Below are 25,893 nucleotides of genomic sequence, written 5' to 3'. Positions count from 1 at the left end.
GCTGCGCCGCAACAATGTATTTTTTTTTTTCCTTCTGTGGTGCGGGGGCACCGAAATGAAGAAACGCATAGGAAAGCATGCTGGCCACAATCGAATGCCTACTTTGGGCACCTAGTGTGGCTACGGAAGGAATATCGAAGAAAACATGAGACGCTTGGCCCACCGAGAACCATGCGCATACTGCTTGGTATCCTGCAGCGGGGAGACAGGACTTTCCGGAGAGGTTGCGCTCAAGCGAACGCGGTGCAATCCGTCGATTCTCCACAGTGATGGCGGCGAGAGACCATTGTTTCGTTTTCTCGTCTGCTAGCCAGAAAGTATCCAAAACTCTGCCAGGCGACAATCGACTCGGCCAGAGCAAACCGAACGCGCACCAAAGTGCACCGCGCGGTGGTCGAGGTAACACGAGAAAAACGTGTGCGCTCTGGGTAGCTCTGGCAGCCCGCGGTTAGGGTAGCGAGAACAAAAAAAAAATTGAGGAGGCTCAATGTGTCCTCACGAATAAAAGTCAAAGTAGGAAAAATAAATGAGAACGTAGTTACCTTGGCTGGCTTTAGTGTCTTGACACGGATGTTTTGGCGTAGGCGAAAAAAATGTAGATTTTTTATGCGACATGACGGCACAAATAAACGTCTCATCGGACCTCGCTGCATGCTTTGTCAATTTGTCTGCTAGTGTGTTGATTTGGCTTGTCTGGTTAATATGTTCCGATGTAAGACCTTAAAAAAGTCAATGGACTTTTGGCGCCAAATGTTTATAACAACATTAAACCCATGAAGTTCCGGAATTGAAAATATAAAGCACGACTTTGGAAATGTCAGTGCACCTTTCACATCAAGATTTTATGAGATTTATACCCATAAAGATTCGGAATTGACCATCTATGCACTCCATAGATTCCGCGGCCTCGGCGAGCCCGCTCGCCATCAAAACGCCCTTGAAACTTTGAGCTCGGATGGGGCAACTCGGGCGTTATGTGACTCCCGGTGCATGGGCGTTGCCGCGAAATCCAGCCCAAGTTCGCAATGTTCAAAGTAAACGTCGTCTCGAGCGTGAAAAAGACATTGTAGACATAATCCAGAATGATTTCCGGCTCCGGGGGTTGCTTTGGTCGGCGGTGCATGGACAGCCCGAAAAAATTTCGGGGGCGGCTGAAGCCCCATAAGCCCCCCTCCTGGCTACGCCCTTGGTTACGGTAGCTCAATGGTTTGAACTTATGCGTGTTTGAACTTATGCGTGTTTGAGAAGTGGAGAGAAGGGCAGGAGGATTAACACGCTTTCCTGAAACGAAACATTCGGAATAACGATTTGTTTGACGGTTGGACATATGTCAAGGGCCCACGGTACGAACCACTTTCAAGTTGGTATCAGCTTGCAACGAGGGAACTCGGATAAAACTTTGTCAAGCGGATAGGCTTTTAATTATCATAAGGATGTCTTTATTGAAATTTAATTCCTTACCATGACGTTTCAAAGCTGACTAATAAGCATTTAAATTTTCTTTATCTTAAGACCTCCTGTTATTATAAGGTTGCTGTCTTTTACAACCACCTCAATTAAAAAGGTGAAGTATGAAAAATGAAACGTTGCGTTAAATGTGTAAACGCGCACGCAACAAAAGTCCTAGGTCATTTCCCAGTATTCACTTAATGAAGATATAGCACGTCTATACTGTCGTGTTGTAGTGATGCGAAGAACAAAGCGGTTCAGCATGAGTGAGTCACGAATTTAACTGATTATAAAGGCGAGCTTGCGTTGAAAAACGAAAACACTCACAGCGCAACAATGGCTGCGTGCAAAGTAGTGCTTCATCTGAATCTGATCTACGGATCAAAGCATCGGCTCATCAGATTGGAATGCTCACAGATTGCAACGCAAACTCGAGTGCTTATATGTGATCGATAATGTACGTCAGTATTCGCTTCACGCGCGCAATCTGATTAGATAACGCTCTTCCGACAGCATACTGGATATTAGGGGCGCGATCTTGTACGCGTTCCAAAATAGAACGGACCGCCTCCGTTCTAAACGTCACGAAATAGGCCGTTCGCAGTGTTCGCGAGACCGAGAGGAAGCAAACAGCCAATGAGCGAAGTGGAAGCCTGCGTCATGCTTTTGACGTCTGCTTGGGGACCGTATAATATATTGAGAAGCGTTTGCAACATGTTGAGAAATATTTTGCTATTATGAGTGAGTAGCAAAATGTGTTGGTGTTGCTTTTCAAAGATTCAATTTGGAATGGAAAACGACTGAAACAAAATATTGCGGTTAATGTCTTCAAATGGCGCTAGGTGGTGTCGCAGTTTTGCGAAACGTTTAGTGATGGCGCTAGCTACCACCCCGTTTCACGCACACGGCGCGAATTTTGAAGCGGTTGGTTCAGTCGTTCAGTTGAAGCCATGGCGCTTAACCTACAAGCACCGGCGAAGGGGCCGCGCGTGTCGGAGGCTCAGAAGGAGACGGTGGTCGCCTTCATGGAAGCGCATCCCCAGCTGGCTATAAGATCCAGCGAGCTGGGGCCACGCTTCACTGCTGGCGACGGCTGTGGCAGCAGCTAGCCGACCAGCTCAACACTCAAGGCCCCGTCGTGAAAACCACCGAGCAGTGGCAAGAGTGGTGGCGGAAGCAGGTGTTCGAGGCCCGCCGCAACGCTGCCGCACTTGCCCAAGAACAAAGGTGAGTGACCGTCCAATGGCCTGGGCGATTTGTCCTTCGACATTGGCGTGTATTTTCAGAAGCACAGGAGGGGGGCGGCTACATGGCTTTCATGGCCGAGTCCTGGGGCTCACCGGGACGGTCCGCCTCCACGGTGTGACCGACCTCCCCTACCAAGAGGTAAGCACACTGCCGCCGTAATATCATGGGTTCCTGAATGGTGCCGGTTTAGAGTTTGCCATTATCTGTAAGTGCTACCTTTAGCAGAACGCGACACCGTTGGTGAACAGGAAAATAGCGTAGGAGAGAACGGAAAAGCAGGTAGGTTAATCAACTAGAATCTCAGTTGGCTGCGTTTTCGGGAAATGGGGGTTTAAGTGATTAACACAGAATTAAAATGCCTTCGCGGAAGTGCACGAGGACGGTAACACATGGGATCATTAAGCACTCAATAATTGCACAATATTTTCGCAAATTAGTACGAAAACTTGCAACGTAGGCATTGTAACAAATAGCCACGCTTATGACATTTTCCAGCAGGCTGACGTCCCCACCTGCGCGATGGAAGTCGTCGTCCAAGACGAGGCTGCGGGCGTGAGCACAGCGACACGTAAGCATCAGAGGAATGAGTGTTTTAATTATCGCCAATTGTGTGTGCAGTTCGTAAACATTAATGTGTTTACTCTACAGCGGCAGAGGATCCACCGCGCGGCGCGGCGCCTGCCGAAAGGGTGGTCGCTGCACCTGGTAAGTTATTGATCCTCAAGCTGTTAAATAAAATGAGCTCTTGTATTTTACTGAACTAGCCCAATAAGCCATAACATGGCCATAGCCACTTTTATTCGTACCATAAAATGTAGTGCAACTGTAGAAAATGCTGTATGTTTTCAGTGTTGCAGCACCCTGTTCGGCCACCACGTCGACAGCGACCGCGACGGGTGGATACCCTGACGACGATGTCGTCGCAGTGCGCCCGCAGCCTGGAACAGGGCGACGAGGTGCTGCAGGTTGGTAGGCCCTTTGGTGTCATTTTACATGAAGGACATAAATATTCTTTATGCTTTGTTATAAGTAAATCATGAATCTGAAAAACAAATCAGCTTGGGATGTAAACAAGAAATATGCGTTGTATAGAGGGCTCGGTAACGTGTCTTGCCAACGATCAGCCGCCGGACGAAAAGTTGGTTAGCCCTGAAAAGGGCTGTTTGATGGTGAGAGATGCATTAGAGTAGATGACGGAAGAGTAGTTCCAGCAGGTCTTTGTCTGTCCAAACGAAGAGGGCATAGCTTGTACGCGACGCTTGACACTGCCAAAGGATGCCATCAGGCCAGTGGCTCTTCAGCAGAGAGGGAATCGTTGTGCACGTTGCAATTCTTCACAACAGCAGCTTGCAGCCGTGAGCTGGTTGCGAGTAATCAGCAACTGATGCGAACAGTTCCACCATGATTATTCATTCCAGGTGCTGCGCAGAATCGAGGCCTCCACAACCCGCCTCGCTGTCGCGGCAGAGCGGACGGCAGCAGCCCAGGAGGGGATCCTGGAGCAGGTGCGCGCCATAGCGCAGGACATCACTGAGCACCTGCAGCAAGCGAGACATTAATTTATCATTTTATTCATTTGTTTCACCAGTTCCGTTTGTTTTGTTTATTTATTGTTTGAGTTTCCTTTGAGTAATAGAGGAGGATTTTTTGGTTGAGAGGTGCAATGCGCGCACCCATTTTTGTTCTGTTGTTTGAGTTTCCTTTGAGTAATAGAGGATTTTTTGGTTGAGAGGTGCAATGCGCGCACCCATTTTTGTTCTGTTGTTTGAGTTTCCTTTGAGTAATAGAGGATTTTTTGGTTGAGAGGTGCAATGCGCGCACCCATTTTTGTTCTGTTGTATTTGCCTCTTTCTATTTATGCTTATCCAGCTGCAATGCCAGGGTGCTTTCTTTATTTACACATTTCGAAGGCGCCTAGTCATTCACACTGGAATCGTTACAAATAGTTGTCTATTTCTGTGTATGGGTTTTGTAATGCGATATTTATATTGCTTCACTGTGTTGTAGCTTACTGCACTCATTATGAAGCGTTACCGCATAGTGTTTGCACTGTGATATTTTCATTTCGGCACAGTGAGGCTAAGGTGCAACGACTACAATGTCTTTTTTTCAGAGCACCAAACTAGTCACTCTTTAAGTTGCATAGTTTCAAAATGAAAATGACCATCATTGCACCACACCAGTGATTGGTTTCCTCTAGTCTTCGTTCCAAGGGAGTCATTGCAAGAATAACTTTCACGCATGAAACTTTCTGGGTGCTGTGAGATTGCAGAGCCAATTATTCATGTTTTATGTAACATGTTTCATCACAGCTGGCAAGTGCACTCAGCTTTTTACAATTATGATTCACCTGTTTAGCATCGCACTACAATTGCTGCCGAGAAATGAATGCTTCTAGTCAGTGACTCATAACACTGACAAGGGAATGGACATACCTGGGATAGTCATACTTTCTTGCAAGGTCACGTAAATGTAATTGCAAGTTTTACATGCCGTGGTGAAAAAGAATTGTGTGATGCTGATGTTGCAATGTTGTCACATGCTTTGCTACCTGAAGCATGTTGTACTACAAGGTTTGTGATGTACTTGTCATCATAGAGTGTGATAAAGTTGACCTATCTATTTTTTGCACTTTTACGTTAATTTACATCTACCCATTTGGACATGATGTGACGAGTATAATGCTGTCACTACACTCGGCGTTACATTTTGTTTGTGTTTGAATCCACATTCATTACGCGTTACTTGCTTGCCTCGCCTGCGTATTCATGCTTGCACAGAAGTTTTGATACACCTAGCACAAGAGATGGCTAGCAAGCATATTGCCTCACTCCTACCAACGTACACTGAGCGTCAAAATGCACAGGATGCGGCGGTTGCGTTCATTCTGATGTGCTTTATGAACATTTTTCGCACCTTTTGCTGATGGTGACCATGAGTACAGAGTGCCAATCATATGCATTGCTTCCATCGAGTCTGTCATGACTATGATGGGTCAAGGGATGTTTTTATTTCATATTTCATGTGATATTTAAAGAAAAGGCTGCACTTTCACGTTGCTACCGCGTTTCATGTTCCACTAGGAAAGAAGTACTTTGTGATGTGCATATTGCATAAGACAATGCTAGCTTGGGAGCAGCAGCGAATGCAGTTCTTCACAGATGAAGGGGCATGAAGCATTGCCTTACGACTGCTTCGCGAGTACTACTGTTAATAAGTGGCAGCCTTGGAGACTCTTGCATAGTGGCGAGGGTACAATTGTTTCCACGGCCGTGGCATTCTATTTAAAGGATTCTTTGTATAAGTGTACTTCATCATCATCATCCTGGTTACGCCCACTGCAGGGCAAAGCCTCTCCCATACTTCTCCAACTACCCCGGTCATGTAGTCCCTGCAAACTTCTTAATCTCATCCGCCCACCTAACTTTCTGCCACCCCCTGCTACGCTTCCCTTCCCTTGGAATCCATTCCGTAACTCTTAATGACCATCGGTTATCTTCCCTCCTCATTACGTGTCCTGCCCATGCCCATTTGTTTTTCTTGATTTCAACTAAGATATCATTAACTCATGGTTGTTCCCTCACCCAATCAGCTCTTTTATTATACCTTAACGTTACACCTATCATTCTTCTTTCCATAGCTCGTTGCGTCGTCCTCAATTTAAGTAGAACCCTTTTCGTAAGCCTCCAGGTTTCTGCCCCGTACGTGAGTACTGGTGAGACACAGCTCTCTTACACTTTTTGCTTGAGGGATAATGACAACCTGCTGTTCATGATCTGCGAATGTCTGCCAAACGCACTCCAACCCATTCTTATTCTTCTGATTATTTCACTCTCATGATCCGGATCAGCAGTCACTACCTGTCCTAAGTAGATGTATTCCCTTACCACTTCCAGTGCCTCGCTACCTATCGTAAACTGCTGTTCCCTTCCGAGACTATTAAACATTACTTTAGTTTTCTGCAGATTAATTTTTAGTCCCACCCTTCTGCTCTGCCTCTCCAGATCAGTGAGCATGCATTGCAGTTGGTCCCCTGAGTTACTAAGCAAGGCAATATCATCAGCGAAGCGCAAGTTACTAAGGTATTCTCCATTTACTCTTATGCCCAATTCTTCCCAATCCAGGTCTCTGAATACCTCCTGTAAACACGCTGTGAATAGCATTGGAGAGATCGTATCTCCCTGCCTGACGCCTTTCTTTATTGGGATTTTGTTGCTTTCTTTATGGAGGACTACAGTGGCTGTGGAGCCGCTATAGATATTTTTCAGTATTTTTACATACGGCTCGTCTACACCCTGATTCCGCAATGCCTCCATGACTGCTGAGGTTTCGACTGAATCAAACGCTTTCTCGTAATCAATGAAAGCTATATATAATGGTTGGTTATATTCCGCACATTTCTCTATCACCTGATTGATAGTGTGAATATGGTCTATTGTTGAGTAGCCTTTACAGAATCCTGCCTGGTCCTTTGGTTGACGGAAGTCTAAGGTGTTCCTGATTCTATTTGCAATTACCTTAGTAAATACTTTGTAGGCAACGGACAGTAAGCTGATCGGTCTATAATTTTTCAAGTCTTTGGCGAAACGAAGTGTACTTCGTTTGTGTTTAAATTATCATCTGTCGGATGTGTGGATTGGAAACACTGACCATTCGTATGGAGGTGCACTTGTCGTGTATACAAATTTTTAAATGTATTTTCCGCTGTACAAACACACCCCTGTGATAGCCTAAGGGCACTGCACTTTGTATAAATAAATTATGTATTATGAAAACTCACCATTCCTGTGTCCTTCAGAAAAGGTTGACAACTGCGCTGCGCTGCTGCCTTCCTCTGAGGAACACGTCTTGTGGTGCCAGCACCTGGATGTCTCCTGGCTCCTCTGGCTCCTCAGCTGGTGGCACTTCCCCACCCTAATCCTCCAATGTCCAGTCGCCCGCGTCCAAGGCAATGTTATGGAGAGCAACGCATGCATAAATGATTCGCGCTGCTCTATCGGGGCTGTACAGCAGTGTCCGAAAGCGCTGCAAGCAGCGGAACTTGCTTTTCAACACCCCGATACATCTCTCCACAACATTGCGCATGGATGCGTGCTCCTGGTTGTAGTGGCCTTCAGAGCTGGTGCCGGCATGGCTGCCAGGTACTGGAACAAGCAGCCATGGCTCGAGAGGATATCCTGAGTCTCCTATTGCAGAAAGTGACAGCTGAATGCTCTGCCCTAGTTAGGGGTACGCATTACGAATACTAACCAAGCAGATACTCGCCAGGCTGCAGTTGTGCGGCTAGGCGTGCACGCAGTGGGTTACGCTGCCACACCCAAGAGTCGTGGCACGAACCAGGGAACCGGGGGTCCACAACAAGAATGCGAAGTTCCGCGTTGCAAACCTGCAATGGGGAGCAATACAAAATAGCGCTGCAGATATGCTCAAAATCCGTTTTGCCATTCATATGCACAAAAGAATACACGTACGCTGGTACAAGTAGCAGACTGTTTCAGCCATAGGCGTGCACAGGGTCTTGCAATAGGGGGGGGGGGGTGGCACTGCGCCCCCCCCCTTATGTGGACGCCTATGGTTCGCACTAATTGATAGCTAAATGAAAACTCGAGGCCCGATATTGCGCAAGAACCTCCATACGAGACAAAGCCAGCCCATGCAATGGTTGTAAGTACTTGCGTGTTCAAAATGCTTCCATCGTGTCTTCCCTACAGTGTATCCATTTCTGCTACGACTGCTGCCCATTTAAAACACAATTTTGGAACGGCAGACTGATTATCCACAACACATGGCACTCATCATTACTCCCGACATGTCAGATTTCAACGAGCTCGTAAACAGTTCCCCGCATGTCCTCTTTTAATCGTTACATTACTTGTTATGCCAGCTTGGGCATTAAACCGAACAATTGCAACTATGGGCGAGTAAAAATGGCAACCACAGTTTGAAGTAAAACATTCCAACGGTACTTACGACCATGACGTTTAGGGCGTAATAACCCTTCCTCGACATGAAGCTCGCCGTGTCAGCCGGGCTGAGTCCCTCTGGCTTCATAATGGCGATCAATGTGCCATCGACGCACGCTAGCACGCCTGGAATGGCGCCGCGTCGCGCAAACGCCGCCTTTGCCTCATCCTTGGCAGCCGGTGTCAATGGAAAGTCCGCCAACTTTCGCCGGGCAGACACGGAAATGATGGCCTCCGTCACCTCGTGAATGGTGCTGCTCACGGCCGACTGTGCCATGCCTACGTGTTCCTCGCGACCAACGCTCCTCTGGAAGCTTCCGGTGCCGAAGAATCGCAGCGCGCACAACACTTTCCTTTCTGTGGAAAGGCCACTGGCTCGCTGGCATCCAATGATAGGGTCAAGCTCGTCGCACAAGCTACGCACTGTTCGTTTGGACAGACGAAAATACTGCCGGAACTCTTCTTCCGTCAACTCTTCAAATGCATCATCTACCTCGGGTCGTCGTCTCTGCGCGACTGCACCAGCCGCACAGGCGACACGAAAAGGCACGGCAGAGAAAAACGCCATGTTCTCCAACTGTCGGGAGCGCGGAATCGGATTGAACCGGATACGAAAGATGCTAACTGGCCCAAGCACTTACGTTCTAATCCAATCCAAGCCGTCTGGTAGCCGTTCTATCACTCCGGACGGACTCTCCGTCCGTTCCGTGGCGTTCGTCCGTTAGCAGACGACACGGAATGATTATGCGCAGCAAGACGTCACGGCTCACGTGACAATTGACGTCATGGCATTCGTCGCGGTTCAAATTGACCAATCGTGTGCGGCTTGATGGAACGGACCGCCTCCGTTCTATTTTGGAACGCGTACAAGATCGCGCCCTAGAAACACATGCAGGCGCGTCTTGAGCTAACCGATAACTTTGGAGCAGTGGTCAGACGCTAAACAAAGCTCACCCAAAAAGCAAGAAACAGTGTACGGTTGCTTTAAATATTAGCTGAAACATAGTACTCGTAGTAAAAAGGGCCCCCAAGACTGCACAGCAGCGCCGACATGCCAAAAACTCAAGAGCTTGTTACAACACGCTTCTCGGCAGAGCAAGGCGAGTAAGAATCACACGTCCCAAACAACTGAAGGTTATTAGCTGCAGTCCTCTCGAAGATAAATCGGATTGTTCCACGCGCATGCGCTCTTGGCATTACTCCCAAAGCACCATTATGCATCGCCGCACTTTCCCACTACTGAAATTTATCGAACCAGCGTTTCGTCGTTCAATGTAGCCCATTAGTCCAGGGGCCAGTTCCACCATGGGCATTAGCGTCGGAGCTCATATTTCCCTCTACTGTACGTATGTCAGCATTAATTCTCACAATATCACAGTATTTTCTTCTTTAGGTCTTAACATTAGACAGCGAAAATACATGCAGCAAAACCATCATCCTAATACTTCCGCACTTTTCGTTCTAACATACAAGTCCGCGCTGCTCCGTATGTTACAAAGTACTAAAAAAGTATCCAATGCTTCCCTCCAGGCAGCTGTTTTTATTCCTTATGATGCCAGGAACCGAGCCTGATGCCACCAACGCTCAGAAATCTAATTCGGAGGGCGCACAATTTTCTCACACACCTTGTGTGATGTACCCTAGCGCTGAAGTGCTTCTTGCATATTGCAGAGTAATCAGCTGTAAAGGCAGGAGTGCACTGTTCTGCACATGCGTTTAAGCTCATGAACTTGATTTGCGCCAAGATAACATCTCCAAGCTTTCGCACTTGCTTTATAAGAAGCCTACTACACCATCAATATGCCTGCTGCATTTTAGTGCCCCAAACAAAAATATTAAAGCAATACAAATATTGGTGACATCATCTTATCATTCGAGTGTTCATATTGTCAACCTCTAAATGCGAAGCAAGTTGAGAAGTTGTGTGCGTATTTAACGAAGCTACGTTAATTAAATTTTCAATAATCGATCTTAGGTGGCTAAAGAAAATAAGTAGTTTGAAGCCTGTCCTCGAGATTATCAAGCCGAGTGAAAAAAATTGGATTAAACATGCTCCTGTAAGAGCTATACGAAGCAAAGTTTTCCAATTAAACGCTCTTGGAAAGCGTAACTCACGCAGAAAAAGAAGATCTGCAAAGTCACAGAAAGAACAGCGCTTCAAGACTGGACACAAAGGAGGAACCACACACACTGCGCTGACTAACAACTTCAAGCGCTGTTCATTCTGTGATAATGAAGCAACCAGGGGTGCGATCGGAGATGGTTGTTCGGCGCGTTCGTTCGGTTACCAGCGCGCGCGATTGGCCTACTCCGCGCCGACGTCGCCAGCCGCGGGGCGCCGCCCCGTTTTTGGTGACGTCAAAATGACGACACGCTCCTGTCAATCATCCGCCCACCGAGCATTTCGTCCGAACGCGACGGGAGTTGAGAAGTTTGGAGCGATCATACGGCTTCGCATGGCGCGTCTGGTGGATTGGATTGGATCCAACAGGCGGCCTTTTCGGCTGCGGAATGGCACGTTTGAATCCAATCCATAGTTTAATTCTAGAAAATGGCGCTTCCGTTGGAAACTTGGGTTGTTGCGCTGGCGTTTCTAGAGGAAGGAGGAGAGCGGGTGGCGGTGCGAAACGCGTTTGAAGAAATGGCAGAAAGTGAATTCCGGTGTCGTTTTTGTTTCTCGAAACAAATAATTCGTTGGTTGTACAGAGAAATCGACAACATCATCGGTGCCAGCGAGCCACTGGGATGTTGTCGCTGCCTCTTGAAAAGTGCGCCACTCTTCCCGTCGTTTTTTTTTTCTTTTTCCTTCTCGCTGTGCGCGACACCACCTAGGGACGACGCAAAGGACCTAATAGTTATAAATTGCTGTAGTCACACGTACTACTATTTGAAAACGTGTTTGGGCTTGAGAAGAAAAAATACAGTTTTTTAGATAAAGATTTCATTCAATTGAAGACGACAAACATTTGGCTTTGTAGTATACTGTTTGCAAGCAGACGACAAACGACGGAGGTAAACTTCCGGGGAGGTCACCGCTTCCTGATTGGCTGCTCTCTCCGCCCCGCTGTCACAAATTTTGCATACTGCAACTTTGTGACGTTGCAGCAACTGAACAGAACGCGTATCGAACAAAATATCTCCGATCGCGCCCCAGCACGTCGTTATTCCTTGCAAACCTGTAAAGTCAACCAGAGAGCACCTAGCCTTTTGTGATGCTGTCATCAATAGTATGACCCCGTGACCACGTTCCTTGGGGCCAGTCGGCTTTCAATCTTTATTCACGCTGTTTCTTCGAAGGAAAGCAGTTTCAAGTTTTAATGTCAACGTAGCAACAAATGTGTGCCGCCGAAAGCTTGCTTGGTGGCAGAAGCGATGCACGACACATTGATGGTGCAGATTTAGCAGACAACAAGACAATGCGCTGCCGCCGAGGGACGGAAGATAACGAAAGTGAACAGCACGGCAGCTGCGCACGTAGCCATGCCGATGGTAACAGTGCCTTCGGTACTGTTAGGAGACGCAAATACATGCGCACACGCGAATGCACGTACACACGCACGTACGCGCAAGGCATCCACACGCATGTATACTCCCTCTCCTTCCTAGCTGCCTCAAAAGAACATGCGCGTGCCGAATGAATGACACTCACTCTGCAATTACCGTACAAACTCCAGCTGTAATAGATCACCTTACGGTTTAAATTTGGCGCTTATTCAAGTCGGTAGGCCCTCTGCCGAGAGGGTACAAATCCATTTGCTACGGTCGAGTGACACAACCGCCAATCCTCGGCCAAAACAATGTTTTAACGTGCCACCAATGTTCCAACGAAATGCCACAAATCCATATGTTGATGTAAGGTCTACCTTCTCGACACAGTCAATTGAAACCTCTCTCGGCCGATATATTCTAATAAAGTTGTCTAAAATTTTTCACGTTCAGTTACGCATGTGCATTGCCGTGAAGTTCCACAGAATGGTGAACGTGCAACATACAGTAACATAGTAAATGACAAGAGTGGACACTCAAGCCGTTTCGCGGCCGAGCTATGGAGCTTCGCCGATTCCGCTAGGTGGCAGAACACATCAAGAAAAATGTGGCTGTGGCTGCGGCTGCGGCTAGCAGCTTGACAGGCGGCACGACCCAGCACGTGCGAAGCCTAGTCAGGCTCCGTCGTCGGGCTCTTTCTGTAAAAAGCACCCGAAGATCGTTGTTGGGTTCTTCTGCCAGCGTCTGGCATTACTGCTTCGTCGACATTTCATGGTAAGCCCACATGAAATTCTTTTGCACATTGTTAAACACTTTTTTTTATTCGGAAGCTTGCCCTTGGCCATAATTAATACAAAGTATGTTAAAAGCACACGTACACATTCGACTCGTTCAAAAAAATGTAGAAGTGAACGATGATGTGGTCCATGAATCCAACGTTCGAAATTCGGTGGGTGGCCAGGCCGAATGCCTGTTTTCCGGAGGTGGCGGAGACAGCTTAGATGACGTCCTAGGCACGTCTATAGTAGGTGTGTCACTGCCACATTTTTTATTTCTGTTTTACAAAATGGGCACGATGAGCCGTAAGGACCTCGGTACTGTTGTGGCCAGAGAGCGCTCAGAGACGGGGTGAGCGCGACCCCGACACGTAACCTCCTTAACGTAACCGCCACTCGACGGGTTAACCCACCAGGGAGGTCTGACCCACACGGAAGTATGAGAGCTCGTGAGGTACGTCGAAGGTTTTCCTTTTCCCTGATCAGCCATCCACAGGTGTCTTCAGGAAAATGTGGAAGTGGGTATGTCGTAATCTGTGGGTGGGTTGCCATATCTGCTTCAAGGAGACCCGGCAGGGCTGCTCGAGGCACCCACTGGACGCGTATGAGGATATTCGTAGTGGCAGCAAGACGGTGAATGCTATCTGAAAATAGAGTGGACCGATATACCCTACGTATGTCGTGGATGGCTTGAGTAGAGTCTGTGCGAATGATGAGTTGAGAGTATCGAGCAGCTCGAAAAGTAGGTAACAACGAGGCCAAGCCGTCTCGTATGGCAGCAAGCTCGGTAAGATAGGCCGGTGGTGCGGGATCGGCAACATACGAGCATGTCTGGTCTGCCTCTGGTATCAGTGGGCCCACGAGAGTTGTGTGAATCATGGTGCCATTAACACTGGCGTAAGTGTATGCTACAAGAATCGCATCGTCTTGATTATCATCGGCGCGACGAAGCCGCGAAACTTGGGCATTCGCCTGGCGAGGAACCGGACTATACAGACGATCAAGAGGCTTATTGTCACTTAATTGTACCATCTTCCACGGAGCTACACCGAGTCTCGTAGATGCTGGATTGTCTATTTCGTGTCCCATGTACCGGGCCAGTGAAACAGCCGAGCAGAAATTTGATGGCTTTAGGGCGTGTACGCATCGACGTTGGTGCACGAGTTCATCGATAGTGTTGAGTTGGGACTCGCCCTGTAGGGTTGGCAACGGAGGGAGTCCCGTTAGGGTCCGCATGGCTTCGTTATTAATGGCCTCAAGGCGTTCCCATTGTGTCTTCATGAGGTGATGAAATTGGGCTCTGTAGACGAGTCGTGGTTGCAATACAGAACGGACAAGAAGGCGAGCCATGTTGGTGCTCTCTCCGCCAGATGTCTTCGCAATTCAACGTATCAACTGCATCATTTCTGCGGCCTGTTGCTTTGCATACTTGACCCATGGTCCCCCAGATCCGGAGGAATCCATTTAAAGGCCGAGTACACGGAGAGTGGAAGCCTCGTGTAGTGGTGGCTGATACAGAGTTAACTGAAGAGGCCGGAGTGCCAGTACACGGCGCCCATACTTGATCGCTACTGACATGTACGTCGTCTTGTCCTTGGAAATTTCAAGCCCTATCTGAGCACACCAGTAGTGCGTCACGTTTAGGGCCTCGTGGAGCGCTTGTTCTTGGTGGCAGATTTCAGGATCAACTGACCAGACAGTGATGTCATCTGCGTACATTATGTACTCTGCGTTATGTATCGTCGCTGGCTTCCAAGCTAGAGGAAGGAGAGCAATCTTGAAAAGGACTGGTGCGAGCACAGATCCCTGTGGGACACACCGATGTGCGACGAAGTGACCTGCTGCTTCGCCAGCCAAGCGAATGGAGAAGGTGCGAGTGCGCAGGAAGGCTTCGACAAATGTGCAGACAGGGCTAGGGAACTGAAGCCAATGGAGAATTCAGACAATTGCTTAGTGACTGACATGGCCATACGCTCTACGAATATCTATTGCCAGTATGGTGCGAATTCCTCGGGACGGCCTCCGATGAAAACCACAGAACGCGAGGCCATCCTCTGCGCCTAGATGAGCACGGAACCCGATTTGGCGAGGATGATACCATGAGTACCGCTCGAGCCACCATGCAATACGTGTCCCGAGCATACGCTCCATCAGCTTCCCTAAAGTTGAGGCTAGTGCTATTGGGCGTATATGAGCGATATTATCTTGGGGCTTTCCGGGTTTGGGAATAGGGACCATTTCTGCATGCCGCCAAGAATCGGGGGTGACTACTGTAGCCCAAACTTCGTTTATGGCCCCCAACAGCACTTCGAGAACCTTCACATGACCACGAGACGGTCGTCCTTCCTAGCCACCAAGATAAGTCCGGTGAGTGTCGCGGCGCGCGAGGGTGGTCACGCCGACGAGTAGGCACTGACACAATATGCAGAGTGAATTGGGCGTCCATAGATGGGTCCAGCACACACGCACCACGCGCACTGGAAATAGCGTATCCCGATGTGATACCATCATCATCATCATCAACCTGGTTAAGCCCACTGCAGGGCAAAGGCCTCTCCCATACTTCTCCAACTACCCCCGTCATGTAGAAATTGTGGCCATGCGGTCACTGCAAACTTCTTAATCTCATCGGCCCACCTAATTTTCTGCCGCCCCCTGCTGCGCTTCCCTTCCCTTGCAATCCAGTCCGTAACCCTTAATGGCAATCGGTTATCTTCTCTCCTCATTACATGTCCTGCCCATGCCCATTTCCTTTTCTTGATTTTAACTAGGATGTCATTAACTCGCGTTTGTTCCCTCAACCAATCTGCTCTTTTCTTATCCCTTAACGTTACACCCATCATTCTTCTTTCCATACCTCGTTGCGTCGTCCTCAATTTAAATAGAACCCTTTTCGTAAGCCTCCAGGATTCTGCCCCGCACGTGAGTACTGGTAAGGCACAGCTGTTATACACTTTTCTCTTGACGGACAATGGCAACCTGCTGTTCATGATCTGATAATGCCAGCCAAACACCCCAGCTCATTCTTATTCTTCTGATTATTTCAGTCTCATGATCCAGATCCGCGGTCCCTACCTGCCCTAAGCAGATGTATTCCCTTGCCACTTCCAGTGCCTCGCTACCTTTCGTAAACTGCTATTCTCTTCCGAGACTGTTAAACATTACTTTAGTTTTCTGCAGATTAACTTTTAGACGCACCCTTCTGCTTTGCCTCTCCAGATCAGTGAGCATGAATTGCAATTGGTCCCCTGAGTTACTATGCAAGGCAACATCATCAGCGAATCTCAAGTTACTAAGCTCTTCTCCATTAACTCTCATCCCCAATTCTTCCCAATCCAGGTATCTGAATACCTCCTGTAAATAAACTGTGAATAGCATTGGAGAGATCGTATCTCCCTGCCTGACCCCTTTCTTTATCGGTATTTTATTGCTTTCTTTATGGACGACTACGGTGCCTGTGGAGCCGCTACATGTATCTCAGTATTTTTACATACGGCTCGTCTACACCCTGATTCCGTAATTCCTGCATAACTGCTGAGGTTTCGACTGAATCAAACGCTTTCTCGTAATCACTGAAAGCTATATATAAGGGTTGGTTATATTTCGCACATTTCTCCATCCCCTGATTGATAGTGTGAACATGGTCTATTGTTGCGTAGCCTTTACGGAATCCTGCCTGGTCCTTTGGCTGACAGAAGTCTAAGGTGTTCCTGATTCTATTTGCGACTACCCCAGTAAACACTTTGTAGGCAACGGACAGTAAGCTAATTGGTCTATAACTTTTCAAGTCTTTGGCGTCTCCTTTCTTATGGATTAGGGTTATGTTAGCGTTCTTCCAAGATTTCGGTACGCTCGAAGTCATGAGGCATTGCGTATACAGGGTGGCCAGTTTTTCTAGAACAATCTGCCCACCATCCTTCAACAAATCTGCTGTTACCTGATCTTCCCCAACTGCCTTCCCCCTTTGCATAGCTCGCAAGGCTTCCTTTACTTCTTCCGGCGTTACCTGTGGGATTTCGAATTCCTCTAGACTATTCTCTCTTCCATTATCGTCATGGGTGCCACTGGTACTGTATAAATCTCTATAGAACTCCTCAGCCACTTGAACTATCTCATCCATATTAGTAACGATATTGCCGGCTTTGTCTTTCAACGCATACATCTGATTTTCGCCTATTCCTAGTTTCTTTTTCACTGCATTTAGGCTTCCTCCGTTTCTGAGAGCATGTTCAATTCTATCCATATTATAGTTCCTTATGTCAGCTGTCTTACGCTTGTTGATTAACTTCGAAAGTTGTGCCAGTCCTATTCTAGCTGTAGAGTTAGAGACTTTCATACATTGGCGTTTCTTTATCAGACCTTTCCTCTCCTGCGATAGCTTACTTGTATCCTGTCTAACGGAGTTACCACCGACTTCTACTGCACACTCCTCAATGATACCCATAAGATTGTCGTTTCTATGTTTCAACACTAAGGTCCTCTTCCTGAGTTAAAGCCGCATGCCTGTTCTGTAGCTTGATCCAAAATTCCTCTATTTTCCCTCTTACCGCTAACTCATTGATCGGCTTCTTATGTACCAGTTTCTTCAGCTCCCTCCTCAAGTCTAGGATAATTCGAGTCTCTACAATCCTATGGTCAATGCAGCGCACCTTGCCGAGCACATCCACATCTTGTATGATGTCAGGGTTAGCGCAGAGTATAAGGCCTATTTAATTTATAGTCTCGTCATTCGGGCTCCTCCACGTCCACTTTCGGCTATCCCGCTTGCGGAAGAAGGTATTCATTATCCGCATATTATTCTGTTCTGCAAAGTCCATGTGATGTGGGGCGCGTTAAAACCTCCTTCTGCCATAATGGGGCAACCAGGATGTTTCTGTTGTAGGTGCGCCAACCAGCCGAGACACAACCGAGCCACATGACCGCTGTAGGGGCGGGCATAGTACGAAACGATGATAACGTCGATGCGTTGGAGACCAATCAATACATCCACGACTTCTTGCCATAAAGTACACCACCGCGAAAGATCAACGCCTGTCTGATGAAGAGTGCACCTTGCTTAAGTTGCAGCCTTTCCTGGAGGGACATAGGGCGTAGCACTCCTACGGTCCAACATTGAAGGCTATGAGTATGCCACAAATCCGGAAATGGCTGACAGGTCCTTGGATTCTTGAAGCAGCAGAGCCCAAAGACGCAGCTTCCCATATCTGAGACGCTGACGCAGCTCTCCGACCTTCCCCGCGATGCCGCGACAGTTCCACTGTAAGATGCCTTGTGGCACACTTGAAGACGTAGCAGCCATCATAGGTTAAGATTGGCCAGTAGAACCGAGGTGAGATGCTGGAGCTGTTGCGCAACGAAGCGCAAGAGTTCTTGGGGTGAAAAAGGTTTCGACACAGATGCCGGGTTAACCATATAAGCAGGAGTAGAAGTCGACGACGAATGCGACCACCGTGCTCCGTCATGACGACGCCGGAGCACTGTACGGCGTTCCTTGAGACGTTGGATTTAGTTTTCAAAGGTGGCCAGGCGATCGTCGATCTCGAACTTTTCGTTTTCCAAAGGAAGCGGCGTGTTTTTTATCGATTGTGATGCCCGTTGTGGTCGTGAAGTGGACGACCTAACAGCTGCGCTAAATGTAGGAGTGGCAGCATCACTTGTCGCTGTACTTCCTATTGTCACCTGGCTAGCGTCCTCTTCCAACGGGGTCAGAACGGCGTAACGGTTGTACACAGGGACTTGTTTCATTGATGGATATCGAGGGGTCCTCGCTGGCTGTCGATAATGGCGCTGTCGAACCTTCTTAGTAGCCTTCAACTTCGTAGGACACGTCGTGGAAGTGATGTAATGATCGTTTGTTTGGCATAGGCCGCATCTAAACGATGCTGACGGTTCAGGCTCCATGGTGTCGTCCTTGGGTGGGTAGGGGCCGGATGGTTTCATGCGTCCCTGTTTAAAGCAAGAATAGCAGTACAAAACGGAAGGCTTGAACGGACGCGGGCGCAGTACGCAGCCGTAATACAGGATACGTTCAGGTGGGGAATCAGGACCTTGAAGCGTGATCAGGTACGTACGACCGCTGCCTAGGTAGCGAGCACCCACGACCTTGTGTGTGGGACACGATAGTTCCTGCAGGAGCCTCTCGGTTTCTTCGTCAAGGTCAACGCCATTAACCACGTAGCGTCTTAAATCGGTACCGCTGGCGAGGTACGCCTGGTCTGCAAGGACACATTCTTCCGAGACTTGTATTTGTTGCAGTTCTTCAAGCTTATAAACTAGTGCCCTAGAAGACACCCATACTGAGACCCTATTGGTAGGTTTGTGTAGAGCGAAACCTTGAAATCGGGAAGCCTCGAGGCCGCCGTCCAGGGCCGCTTGAATGATACTGTTGTGCAGAGTGGACATGCCATATCTAGCACGAGGCTTGCTAACCACTTTGTACCACGATGTCGTTGGTGACACCGGAGTCGTACGTGTCGATCGTGCGGACAGGCCTTGTTTTGAGAGGGATCTTTTCGGGGCTGCTGGAGCTACATTTTCGTCCGATGGAAGGCCAGTAGCTTCGTTCGTTCTCTTGGCCGAGGTGTGCGCCATGACAGCAGGGCTGTTCTGCTCCATGTTGGTGGTATACATCCTCAGGGTACCGCCTTTGCACTTGTCCCCACGAAGGAGACGCTCCTGACTTGGCTGACAGTTGCATCGGTAATGTTCCGCTCCCTCGACGCAGCGGACAGCAGCTTGGATGCTCCGCGTCGACGCGGCGAGTGCCGCGGGGGCACTCGCACTCGCGAAGCCGTGCAAGAACTCGAGCTGGACGACGCAGCAGGAGGGTGTAGACGCCGACGGATCTCGTAGATAGGCGCCAGTACAATTACGAACCGCCAAAGTGGTCCATAAACAAGAGTTCCAGTAGCGGGGAAAAACCAGCAAACGGGGCGAAAATGCGGAGCTACGGAAAAACACGTCCGACAGGAACAAGCGATGGCGAACCTCTTTTAAAGACTTGTTCCCTTCGTATTTCGTTATGTCACTGTTAGCCGCATTAACGAGTCACGGGGGCTTTGAAGCCATAAACAGCTGCTGCCCATTTGCTACGCTGACTTTCAGTTCGCATTCTTATTTTTTATGCACAGCAATGACCGTTGATGCTAGCGATAACAGCGACGCGGCAGCGTCCGAGCTTCGAGGCACGTTCGACACAATGACGAAGTTAGAAAATAATATAAAATGGTCCGTTAAGAAATACGGCCTATGAACACATGCCGTTCGGTGCAGAGAGCTGGATGTTGCGCACAGCGGCTTCTTAAAAAGTATGGTGCTCCACTTTCGCAAAAGAAATGTAATTATTGTTAAAACGGTACACGCGCAATATTTGCAGTATGGCAATAGTGCGCGCTCTCTCAACCTTTGTATCAGGCTATGTGGGCTCGAGCGTTGTTAGCTTTCTGCACTGCGCTGAAGATACATGATTTCATGTCTTAATTGTGTATGGAGTCCTTACCGTAGAAAGTTTCTTGTTTCTTAGCATTGATAAGAGTGCTTCTTGACCTCAGATCAGAAAAATATGCATTACACGAAAGAACGCAGCATATCCATCCAGCTTTGAAGGCTCCAGTATTGCTTACCTTCTGCCTGTCATTCTACTTATTGCAGGAATCTCCTCTATTTCCTCAAGATGCACTCTACTGCCAAAGGACATCATGCATATTCAAGGGCAAATTTCCAAGTATCACAAGACGATTGCAAGGCTTCTAAGACAGCAGGTGATGACCCCCAACACAAAGTGCTTTATTCCGGCTGTTTAATGACGGACGCACTGGCTTACACATTCGAGATGAGGATGTTAGTGCCCGCCGCATTATTTTTGTATCCATTTGATTTTGGCACGGAACCATTCCCATAATTTTGCTACCTTAAGTTCTAAATCCCATTTTGAACAAATAATTGGTTGCATGTCTGCGCAGTCTTTTTTTTTTCGTTATCTGGATAGTTGCAACACGTCTTGTATGCATTTTGCTTGTGTGAAGTTATTGCCATCACGCCATTAATTTCCGACTATTCTCCATTATAACGGTGTCACACGACGACTTTCGATCACAATCAAGCCCGATCCCGATCTAAATTGTCGACTGCGATTGGCTCCCTCGCGCAGCTTGCGCAAAAGTACCAATCGCGACCGAGAAATTCAAATCGGATCGGGCTTGATCGCGATTAAAAGTGCGCCGTGTGACACCCGTATTTTTTGCATTTCGCAGTTTCTTCCAAGTTTTCATGTATCTTCCTCTTACAATCTTGCTGCAATAAATTGGTGTCTGCTATTTTCGTGTTCTTACTGTGCAGCAAGTTGATTTCTATTTAAGGAACATGGCACGTTTATTTACGATAGTCTTTTTGGCATGTGTTACTAGACGTACAATATCACAAGCGTAAGCTTCTATTTCCTCAACAGTTGGCATGATTCTTTCGCTAAGTTACAGCTTGAAACAGCAAATATAAATTTGAATAAAACTAACATAAAGTGAAACAACTGTGCGCGCTCGTCTTCGCAACATATAAACAGCGACACAAGCGCCTGCATGAAATCACTTGATTAAAACGATGGTATGGGTCACAAAAAAGAAAAAAAGTAAAGAAACGAAACTGAAATCATTGCCTCCGAGATTCGGCGGCGTGCGAGACCATCTTGGAGTCTGATGGGTTTCGCCGATTCCGCTAGGTGCGCTCAGAGCCAAAGTCGGCCGCAGGCGCCTACGGGAGTGTCCACTCTTTACGTTTACTATATTACTCTAAACGTGCAATGTCCAGAATTTCTGAGTATGTCCGTATGTCCATGCTACAAGGCGCGACAGTTCTTTTTGTCTTTTTTAACCTAACACAAAGACATGCGCATGCTTGTTATGTTGTAGAAGGAATAAAATCTTATAATAAAAACCATGACTTAACAAATGAGCACCCCATTGCTACATTTTAGGAAGTAACGATAGAAAATATAATTTTTATTTATTTTTTGTATTTTATTTGCAATACTGCCAGTCTCAGTTGAGACCAAAGCAGGTGGGCACGATTTTACAGAAAGAAACAAACAGGTCATGTTACATGGTACATTAAAAGAAAGAAAGAAAAAAGGAAAAGGCTTCCTTAACTACTGCATAAATCACCTATGATACAATACTATTGGTTGGCATAACAATATGGCAATAACAATATAGCAATGTAGTTGGTATAACAATATAACAATATTGTTTTACTAGAATTTATATAAAAAATAGCGAATGAATGACCCCTGTAAGAGAAGAGAACTTATACAGCTAACAGATAACCGCGCAGAAGCGGCGAGTTTGGGGGTTGAAATGCAGAAATTCCACGCACAGAAATAAGTATTACAGTCTAAGATATGTGGGTGTGTTAAGTGGCGTCTTCTCCGTATGATGTCTAGTAGGTTGATGAACGATGAAAGTGATGGAGAGGAAACTATGTCTGAGTGGAGGACATTCCATTCTCTGATCGCACGTGGGAAAAGTGAAAACTTGAACGTGTCATTGCGAACACTGTACTGGTTTAGTGTAAATGGGTGATTTTTTCGCGACAGACATGATGTAGACAAAGTAACGTACTTAGTTCGGTCTATCTTATAACTGTCGTGCATTAGTTGGTAGTTGAGTTTTAAGCGGGCGTGTCTGGCCCTAACAGATAGTGTTTTAAGACCTGCATCAGCTAAGAGGTTCTGCGTAGCCTTTTATTTCTAACTAAATTCTATCTCAGCTTGATGCCCAGAGAGAGATAGAGGATAAACATTATGCAAAAGAGCACACGAGTGTAGAATGCTCACCCCATCTGTAGTGGGTGGTCCCCTCAGTCTAGCAGCCTTAGCTGCCCTTTTCACTCAGTTGACCAGGTTGAGCTGGTCCATCGAGCCGGAGCTGGACAGTGCTGCCTCCCATTGCCGCGTGGCAACGAAACTTGGAAGTCTTATAGAAGCTACAACCAGTTCACAGCCAGTTGCGCCCTCTCACGCTTCCCAGAGTCACAGTACAGGCTGAAGAAGACAAGTAATTCTACGAATCACTACAATTTCTTCATGGCATAGATAATAATTTGTTTTCATGTAGTAAGGTTACCCCATTACCAGTTTTATGGCATTAAGTACTAGTAACAAAATGTAGTCTCCCTCAAATTGCAATAAATATAACCGTAAAAAGTAAGTACGTCCAGTGGCATAAGTGTAAGCGCTACACAGAAAATTATATGGCTTACCTTTGTGTAAAAGTAACTCTTATAGTGAATACAAGCAACACGTATAAGCAGTTTCAGTGAACCCAAGTAGAGTATTTCAGCATTGTGAAGTGCAGAAAGAAGTAAAGTTTGTGGCAGCAAACCATGAAAGCTCTCGTAGTACCCACCTCTGATCAGCCTGTAAGCAATCGACGAAAGCCAAAATGTGACAGGCACCGCAGCGGTAGGGTTAACAGCTTGCAATGTGATTGACGTGGCCATCTCGTCCGCGAGAACGTTACCTTCGATTCCCCTATGGCCAGGGACCCAGCATATTATGATGTTCTGGTTAGATGAGTACGCTTTACACAATATCGAATACAGATCATTGAATACGGGATTTTTATGTTTGTAGAGTGACATTAGGGCCTTCACGACGCTTAGAGAGTCTGTATAGATCGCTGCTTTTGGAAGTTTTGATCTTCTTATATGCTTCACAGCAGAGAGTAATGCGTAGGCCTCGGCCGTAAAGATGCTTGTTTCCGGATGCAGTACATCGGATTCCGAGAAGGATGGGCCGACGGCTGCATAGGATACCCCGGCATTTGACTTCGAAGCGTCTGTGTAGAACGCTGCGCAGGAGTGTTTGTACTGCAGTTCTAGGAAATGCATTCTAATTTCGGCCTCAGGAGCGTGCTTTGTAACTTTTATAAAGGATATGTCACATTGTATCACCTGCCACTCCCAAGGAGGTAAGAGCTTGGTTAGGTGCATTAAGCGATGCTCGAGGAGTGGGACACGCATTTTATCGCTAATCTCCTTCACACGCAGCGAGAAAGGCTGTCTTATGGAGGGGCGATTGCTGAAAAGTGTAGCGCACGTCATATCGGTAACGGTATGAAAACATGGATGTTCAGGATTGGAGCGTACTTTAAGGAAATATGTAATGCTAATGTATGATCTCTGTAGGTGGAGAGACCATTCATTCGATTCGGCATATAAGCTTTAAATCGGGCTTGTTCTGAAAGCGCCAGTAGCTAAGCGGATGCCCAAATGGTGGACAGGATCCAGCATCCTTAGCGCGCTCGGGGCGGCAGAGTTGTTTACTACGGCACCATAATCCAATCGAGACCGAATTAGGCTCTTGTATAGGTTCATTAAACACTTCCTGTCACTACCCCATGTAGTCTGGGATAGAAGTTTCATTAAGTTCATTGTTTTTAGACATTTTTCTTTCAGATATTTAATGTGTGGAATGAAAGTGAGTCTGTAATCAAGTATAATACCCAGAAATTTGTGCTCTTTGTTGACAGGTATCTGGTGTCCACACAGTTCCAAGGAAGGATCCGGAAACAGGCCTCTCTTTCTTGTAAAAAGAACGCAAGAGCTTTTGTGGGGGTTTATTTTAAATCCGTTTTTGTCTGCCCACTTGGAAATCTTGTTCAAGCCCTGTTGCACCTGTCTCTCGCACACTGAGAGGTTACAGGATTTGAAGCCGATTTGAATGTCGTCAACGTAGACAGAATAAAGAATGGCAGGTGGTAGCGAAGCACGAAGCGAGTTCATCTTCACGATGAAGAGCGTACAACTCAGCACGCCTCCCTGTGGTACACCTGTTTCTTGTGTGAAAGGTCGCGACAATACGTTGCCGATTTTCACTCGGAAGATTCGATTCAACAAATAAGTTTCAATTATTTTCAGCATATTGCCACAGATGCCCATTTCCGACAAGTCTCGCAAGATGCCATAGCGCCATGTTGTGTCATATGCCTTCTCCATGTCAAGGAATATTGACATGAAAAACTGCTTATGTACAAATGCGTCCCGAATATATCCTTCAATGCGTACAAGGTGATCTGCTGTCGACCGGCCTTCTCTGAAGCCACACTGATAGGGATCAAGTACATTATTGAGTTCAAGGAAGTGTATGAGTCTGCGATTAATCATTTTTTCAAAAACCTTACACAGGCAGCTTGTAAGAGCTATTGGGCGATAGCTTGCGGCCATGCATGGGTCTTTCCCCTGCTTCAAAACAGGGACCACAATTGCTTCTTTCCATGCAGTTGGAAAGTATCCCGCAGTCCAAATAGTGTTGAAAATTGTGAGTAGTGTAACTTCGGTGTCATTGTGTAGGTTTTTGATCATTTCATACATAATTCTGTCAGAACCCGGTGCGGAGCTCTTGCATGATCTCAAGGCAGCTCTGAACTCGGCAATACTAAATGGACAGTTGTATGGTTCATTCTTTTGACATTTTCCTATGAGTGGCTTACATTCTTCTATTTGTTTGTATTTTAGAAAGGATTGCGAATAATTTGTTAGACTTGACACGCTCTCAAAATACTCCCCAAGTGAGTCTGCCTGGTCTTTCAGTGTATCGCCCTGTGTGTTTACCAGAGGGAGTGAATATGTTTGGCGCCCTCTAATCCTATTCACCCTGTTCCAGGCTTTGGCCTCATCTCTAAACGAGGTAATACTCGATAAATACTTCTGCCAGCTTTCTCTTCTGGCCTGCCTGCGGGTTCTCCTGCCTTGAGATTTTACTTTCTTAAAGTTAATAAGATTCTCTGCAGTGGGGGAAGCGCGTAGCAACCCCCACGCTTTGTTCTGTTTCTTACGAGCAATCCTACATTCGTCGTTCCACCACGGGACACGCCGTCTGCATGCCAAACCACTTCCTTCAGATATGCATTTAGATGCGGCATCTATTATCAACGCGGTAAAATACTCCACAGCGGCATCAATTTCTAGAGAAGAAATAT

General features: G+C 47.1%; 1 protein-coding gene across 1 annotated transcript; it reads right to left on the bottom strand.

Moving 5' to 3' along the window:
- Positions 1-3,272: 3,272 nt before the first annotated feature.
- On the bottom strand, positions 3,273-8,851 carry LOC140212812 (putative nuclease HARBI1). The gene is made up of 4 exons (XM_072289616.1): positions 8,668-8,851; positions 7,948-8,083; positions 7,478-7,883; positions 3,273-4,235 (listed from the first exon to the last, which is right to left on the bottom strand). The coding sequence occupies exons 1-3, from the start codon at positions 8,746-8,748 to the stop codon at positions 7,612-7,614; spliced, it is 489 nt and encodes a 162-aa protein (XP_072145717.1). The 5' UTR covers positions 8,749-8,851; the 3' UTR covers positions 3,273-4,235; positions 7,478-7,611.
- Positions 8,852-25,893: the final 17,042 nt, after the last annotated feature.

The sequence above is a fragment of the Dermacentor andersoni genome, chromosome 8 (assembly GCF_023375885.2).
Source record: "Dermacentor andersoni chromosome 8, qqDerAnde1_hic_scaffold, whole genome shotgun sequence".
In the NCBI taxonomy this organism is placed as follows: domain Eukaryota; kingdom Metazoa; phylum Arthropoda; class Arachnida; order Ixodida; family Ixodidae; genus Dermacentor; species Dermacentor andersoni.
Note: the sequence above shows the minus strand (reverse complement) of the source record. Positions and strands in the feature narration are given on the sequence as shown.

Coding starts and splice junctions, on each gene's coding strand:
- LOC140212812 (XM_072289616.1), bottom strand. CDS start 8,748: ATGAAGCCAGAGGGACTCAGCCCGGCTGACACGGCGAGCTTCATGTCG. Junction 8,084..8,667: donor ACGCCCTAAACGTCATGGTC/GTAAGTACCGTT, acceptor TCCCCATTGCAG/GTTTGCAACGCGGAACTTCG. Junction 7,884..7,947: donor GCCTGGCGAGTATCTGCTTG/GTTAGTATTCGT, acceptor TTTCTGCAATAG/GAGACTCAGGATATCCTCTC.